Genomic DNA, 6,000 nt, shown 5'->3' on the forward strand with positions numbered 1-6,000 from the left:
TACCCGTCGGAAGATTGGACATTCATATCCTACCGAAATATCATATTATCACATATAATTATATTTTCTCAAATTTGAATTATTTCTAATAAGCTATGTATATATACTAATTGTTGAGAACAATAAATAAAAAATATAAAAATTAGCAAATTAAACATTGTAGAAAAATTGCAAAATATTAAAAATAATTTATCATAACATCATTATCCAACAAAAACAAGTAAATAACACACACACATACCAGAATTATTTAAAATTGACCTCCATCCCCAAAGTCGAAAATCCCCATACCAGATTATCAATTTATTTAATTGGATAAAAATATCATCCATACTCTCTTCCATTCGCGGTAAGATATCAGATTATTTGTCAGATTCGAAGGAATTTATCATCCCTAATTCTAATGTCCTACCAAGAATGAATGTATTTACTATATTATAATGGGTACCCCTTAGAGAGAGAATATTTGGTCATTTTTAATGGTTATCAAATTTATCTTTACCATTTTTCTATAATATATAATAATTAATTAAGGGGCAAAAAATAAATTGATCAATAAAAATTTCTCACATTCTATTCAAATTATTTCACTATATATCTATATATTATGCACATGCAAACCATGCGTTTGGTTCAGTAATATGGAATGAAAAAGGGATGTTTATTCTATCATCATCTCATTCTCTCCTATCAAGCATGACCTTAGTTTTCGGGTGTAAAATAGAATTATAAATTGTGAAAATCTGTGGTGGTTGATTATATATTTTTTATATTATTGAAATATATTTAAATAACTTAAAAATAATTTCAAACTCGAGGTTGACTTGTTATCGGCATTCAATGTGCATGTATTCCTACCATTCTAAAATATCCAATGCACGTGAGATCTCGAGCCAAAACAAAATGGATGGAAGGGGAAATTTGAAATGCGTAAGATGTATTTAATTTGCTTTCAAACATATTGAGCAAACAAAATCAGTGTGGGGCTAACATGATCGATGATGAATTAGTAATTCATTCAAACGGCAATCTTGCGTTGAACAAATAAAGCTAAGTCTGCTTTAAGCAAAGCAAAGTTCTCAGTTAATTCATTAGGTTGAATCCAGGGACGGAGCCACGTTAAAGGCTGTGGTGGGCTTCAACCCAGGCTAGAATTTAGGATTAGCGACGGTTTTACCACTTCCGTCGCTAAAATTTTTGAATCTGTTAAAAATTTTAGCCCATAGCCCACTACAAAAAACGGATGGATTAACGACGGTTTTTCTACATCCGTCGCTAAAATTACGACGGTTTTGTTCAGCGACGGTTTTGTTCTAACCGTCGCTGATTTGCGACGGATTAATAAAATCCGTCGCCGATTAAGATCGACGACGGTGTTTAGAAGAGCCGTCGCTAGTAGGGCTATCATTCAGCCCAGTCTCGGTTTAATTCCTGGCTACGTCCCTGATTGAATCTCATTTGTCATGTCTATGTACATTGTTAGAATATATTATTTTCAACTCTTAAGGGTAGATTAGTCATTTTATTCTTTTTGTGTTTACCCTAACTATATAATTAAACATATTTCTTTGTATTCTTTATTTAGTTTTATAATACTGCGACTTGAGCTTTTCGCTCACTCTCTATTTCTTCATACATATATGTGGTGTAGGCACGAGTATGACCCGGATCGTCACCTTCAAGCATAAAAAAGACATTGATGTTTCATGGGTATATTTATTTTCAGAATACATGTTTGAATCACATAAATCCTTGTTCGCTCTGATTATTTAGATCTCCTAATTTTTATTTTTATTTTCTTTAACTCTTGTGAGTGAGGACGTAAGTATACTTTATTTAGATCTCCTAATTCTTGGGTAATAGTGTCACAAAAGGTAGCGCAGAAGTAAAATCCAAGAAAGTGAAGTTTCTTGAACATGTCTCAGAGAATAAGGTACAAATACTAGCTACTTTGTCTTGGCCCCCAAGGCCATCATGTCTCAGAGAATAAGGTACAAATACTAGCTACTTTGTCTTGGCCCCCAAGGCCATCATTTCATCTGTGTGTTGGTGAACTTTAATTTTCTACACAGGCAACGAAACTTTCACCCCAAGCCCCACTGTACAGATAAATTAATTGAAGAAAATATACAAATAAAGACCCTTCAACCGATATCTGCAGAATCATTCTTGTAACTGTCGCAAGCATATGATTATCTATCATATACCCTTTAAACTTTTCAAAGTATTTAATTTATAATGCAAATGTAACATGCAAGAAGATATAAAATAATAATTCTATGATGAAGTAAAGTAGAAGATTATTTTTTACATTCTCATTAAAAACGACATAGGGCAGTATGGTCATTACCCTCATTGCAAGATTTGTTGTCGAGAAAGAAAGATGGTTCCATATATAATTCCACAGGTTGCCTTGTTTTAAGAATATGTAAACAGGAAAAAAGAGAAGAATTGAGGAAGCATCGATCATTCGTAAATACTAAAGCAAAAGTACATACAAAACAAGAAAGAAAAAAGGTTTTTAAGGATTTTGTAATGACAACACAAAAACAACAGATGTTTGAACAGACGGTTCCAATGCCGCGTCCCCAGAACTCTAGTTCCATCAACCATATCGACGGTGCTTTCCTAAATGAAGACATAGATGAAGAGATGACAAGATCAGCTTTAACCGCCTTTCGTGTTAAGGAAGAAGAGATTGAGAGGAGGAAAAACGCGGTCCGAGAGAAAATTGAGGCCCATTTAGGCCGTGTGGAGGAGGAAACGAAACGCTTGGCTGAAATTCGTGAAGTAAGTTTGATGAAGAAAACCATATATATTCACCTTCGTAATTTTTATGAGTCTGCAGTTTAATTTATTTAGTTCAAAGCTGTATTTCAACCTACTGCATACGTATTGATTCTGTAGTTTGGGATCCTCTATGTTTGTATGATAACTTATAATAGGAGCTACAAGCTTTAACCGATCCGATGAGGAAGGAAGTTGCGATTATTCGCAAGAGGATCGACTTGATTAACCGGGAGTTGAAGCCACTGGGACTTAGCTGCCAGAAGAAGGTGAAGTACTCCACAATGTTTAAACGTAAATTTAATTAGAGTGTATCACGAAAATGTGTCTTCGTCGTATAATGTAATAACATAGGAAAAGGAATACAAAGAAGCCATTGAGGCGTTCAATGAGAAGAACAGAGAAATGAGTCAGCTTATTGGCAAACTAGTTGAGGTAATTTCGTTCTTCTTGCAGAATCTTGACTTAATTTAATTTCACTGATTCGGAATCTTTATTTTCTTCATGTATCTTTGTTTGTTAGTTGGTGACTGAAAGTGAGAAACTGAGATTGAATAAATTGGAGCAGCTTAGCAAGAACATAAACTCCCTTTGCTGAGATCCAAGAATTCATCCACTGCTCACTACAACAAAAACGGCTTTCCGCAACGCGCATATGTTACATATTTATCGATTGTTCATGATTACGATTAAAAAGTATACTTGGTTTGAAATACAAATGTAACAAACTCGAATATGACATTTATTGGCTTGAAAAAATGATCCCAATACTGTGCATGCACGTCATTGATCATTACTTGCTTTTGTGTCATTCAGTACCCCAAGTATCGGCCTCAACTCGCAAGGCTCTAACTTTGCTGGCAGGTACCTTTTGCATGTAATATATTATTATTTGCATGAGTTAATAAAAAACAAACTAAACAAAAGGATATTATTTTATTATTTAATAAAAAAATTTAAAAACAATTCACAATTTTCAAATTCATAATTCTCAAACACTGACTATTTTATAAAGATAATAGACAGATCAACAACAAACTAAATAAAATAAAGTACTTCATATATATGATATATTTAAATAGAAATACAATCGATTATTAGACCCCTTACATATATATATAATATAATATATATACAAAAAAAGCATAGCATATATAATATTATTATTTTTAACATATATGCAGGGGAGACTATATTTCATACATTATATACTAAGCTCACTCCACTGAATTTGGCCCTACCAAAGAATCGAACTTGCAATTTTATCAACCTTGAGCAAGCTCCACGAGCCTTTTTACAGCTGCATTCATTTCAAATTCACAATTCCCTCTAACCTCAGTACTCAACTTATCCACATTCTTCTCCATCTGTTTTCCGTCTTCTTCCACCAACACTTTTTTTATCGCCTTCGCGATTTGTCCTCTAGTATACCTTCTCCCATCTCTCCGAACCTCAATCCCGATTCCAAGTTCGGTAACCAACCTCGAATTCATCGGCTGATCAAGTTGCACCGGAATTGTAATAACAGGTACTCGACATGTTATCGCCTCCAGAATCGAATTCCAGCCACAATGGCTCAAGAACCATCCAACACTCGAATGACTCAATATTTTAGCTTGTGGTGCCCACCCTTCAACTATCATGCCTCTATCTCCGACCCTCTTCCGAAACCCCTGTGGCAATGCCTCGTCTAGATTCATTTTTTCTCCCACGGGAAACCTAACCACCCAAATAAAAGACACCCCACTTATTTCTAAGCCTAAAGCAACTTCTTCTATCTCTTTTTTTGTTAGAAAATACTCACTTCCGAAGGATACAAACACGACGGACTTGGTAGTTTTCTCACTGAGCCAATTCAAGAACACAGAATCGTCTGGTTTTTTAACCGGTTCTTGAACAAGAAACCCAACTGGGACAACCTCTTTATTCACTAATTCAGACAAGTAATTAATGTAAGTAGCTTCAATCTGATTCGAAGAGTTTATTAGTATAAAAGAAGCCGATGACATTTCGAAGCATCTTAGAATCTCTCCTTACTCTCATTACTATTTATTATAGCATGTATAATCTCAGAATTCTCTCGGTCGGTCTCTGGAAATCTGAGTGGCTCAAATGGAAACTCCATCTCAGGATGAATGGAGTAGTGGGCTACGAACGAAAAGCATGCAGCACCACAAGGGAGAAGAACAACGGAATTTATCCCCTCTTCAGAAGCCACCTGTGGCGCCCATGGCTGCAAGAAATCATAGATTAAAATGTCCGGTTTAATGGTTTTAAGAATGTTTCGAAAATTTTCTTTGGATTCATCGAATGCAGCTTTGAGAGTTGGCATCAAATGTGTTGGTAGGTTCTTGGTAGTATGGTATTTTTTGGGAAGTTCGGTGGAAGAAAGGTGAAGATCCACGAATTCTAAAGAAGGGTCGAAGGTGAACTTTCTAAATGACTCTAGATTCACCGGAGTTGAACATAAAAACACAAGAAAATTTCTGTGAACGAGCCTCTTGGCGAGCTCCGTGAAGGGGGATATATGGCCGTGAGCTAACCATGGAAACATCAAGATTTTGTAATTTTCTTGCCTGCCCGACATTATAATTTGGATTCTGTTGAATCAAGATTCGAAGGTGTGAGAATGGTTTGATGGGCATTTGGTTTTAGCAAGATTTGCTCCTATATAATGCAGGTAGATAGTTGGAACCCGCGAGTTCTTGATGACAGTCAGACGTGTCAAATATTTCACATCAAAAGTGCAATAATTTTACTTCGTGGCGCGATTCAAATCATACGTGCATGCATTTGAAAAAAATCATACGTGCATGGATATAATATCATGACGTGTTCGGTTACAAATGCACGAAAAAATATTTAAATAATTTAGGCATGGTTCGGAAGAATGAATCATACAAATTGTTAAAAACAAAACGAAACTTGTTGGAACAACATAGAAGAATCTTTAAGAATCTTTTTAATACTGAAAGAATAAACCAAAATTTTGTTTTTAAAATAGAAAACCAAAGTTGTGCTTGTAAAGGTCTCTTGGCTCAATAATGTTACGTAAAGTGGATCTACTGGATTTAATGAAGGTCGGTGGCAGAAGAAATTTTGACCCATTTGGAAACTATTTTTACATCATTTTTTGTTTCTATAAATAGGTAATTTATCATTTCATATCAATCAACCCAAATGGAATCTTCTTAAATAAAAGATAGCAAAGAA

General features: G+C 34.8%; 2 protein-coding genes across 2 annotated transcripts; one reads left to right on the top strand and one right to left on the bottom strand.

Annotated features, from left to right (window-relative positions):
- Nucleotides 1–2,439: 2,439 nt before the first annotated feature.
- On the top strand, nt 2,440–3,551 carry LOC140809837 (uncharacterized). Its single transcript, XM_073167585.1, has 4 exons — nt 2,440–2,790; nt 2,946–3,056; nt 3,142–3,222; nt 3,311–3,551. Exons 1-4 carry the CDS (start codon nt 2,536–2,538, stop codon nt 3,383–3,385), a joined length of 522 nt encoding a protein of 173 aa, XP_073023686.1. The 5' UTR covers nt 2,440–2,535; the 3' UTR covers nt 3,386–3,551.
- Nucleotides 3,552–3,981: 430 nt separating this feature from the next.
- LOC140810435 (UDP-glucosyltransferase 29-like) lies at nt 3,982–5,477 on the bottom strand. The gene is made up of 2 exons (XM_073168293.1): nt 4,847–5,477; nt 3,982–4,814 (listed from the first exon to the last, which is right to left on the bottom strand). The coding sequence occupies exons 1-2, from the start codon at nt 5,372–5,374 to the stop codon at nt 4,053–4,055; spliced, it is 1,290 nt and encodes a 429-aa protein (XP_073024394.1). The 5' UTR covers nt 5,375–5,477; the 3' UTR covers nt 3,982–4,052.
- Nucleotides 5,478–6,000: the final 523 nt, after the last annotated feature.

This window comes from Primulina eburnea, chromosome 13, assembly GCF_022965805.1.
Source record: "Primulina eburnea isolate SZY01 chromosome 13, ASM2296580v1, whole genome shotgun sequence".
NCBI lineage: Eukaryota > Viridiplantae > Streptophyta > Magnoliopsida > Lamiales > Gesneriaceae > Primulina > Primulina eburnea.

Coding starts and splice junctions, on each gene's coding strand:
- LOC140809837 (XM_073167585.1), top strand. CDS start 2,536: ATGACAACACAAAAACAACAGATGTTTGAACAGACGGTTCCAATGCCG. Junction 3,057..3,141: donor GACTTAGCTGCCAGAAGAAG/GTGAAGTACTCC, acceptor GTAATAACATAG/GAAAAGGAATACAAAGAAGC. Junction 3,223..3,310: donor TTATTGGCAAACTAGTTGAG/GTAATTTCGTTC, acceptor TTTGTTTGTTAG/TTGGTGACTGAAAGTGAGAA.
- LOC140810435 (XM_073168293.1), bottom strand. CDS start 5,374: ATGTCGGGCAGGCAAGAAAATTACAAAATCTTGATGTTTCCATGGTTA. Junction 4,815..4,846: donor AGAATTCTGAGATTATACAT/GCTATAATAAAT, acceptor GAGTAAGGAGAG/ATTCTAAGATGCTTCGAAAT.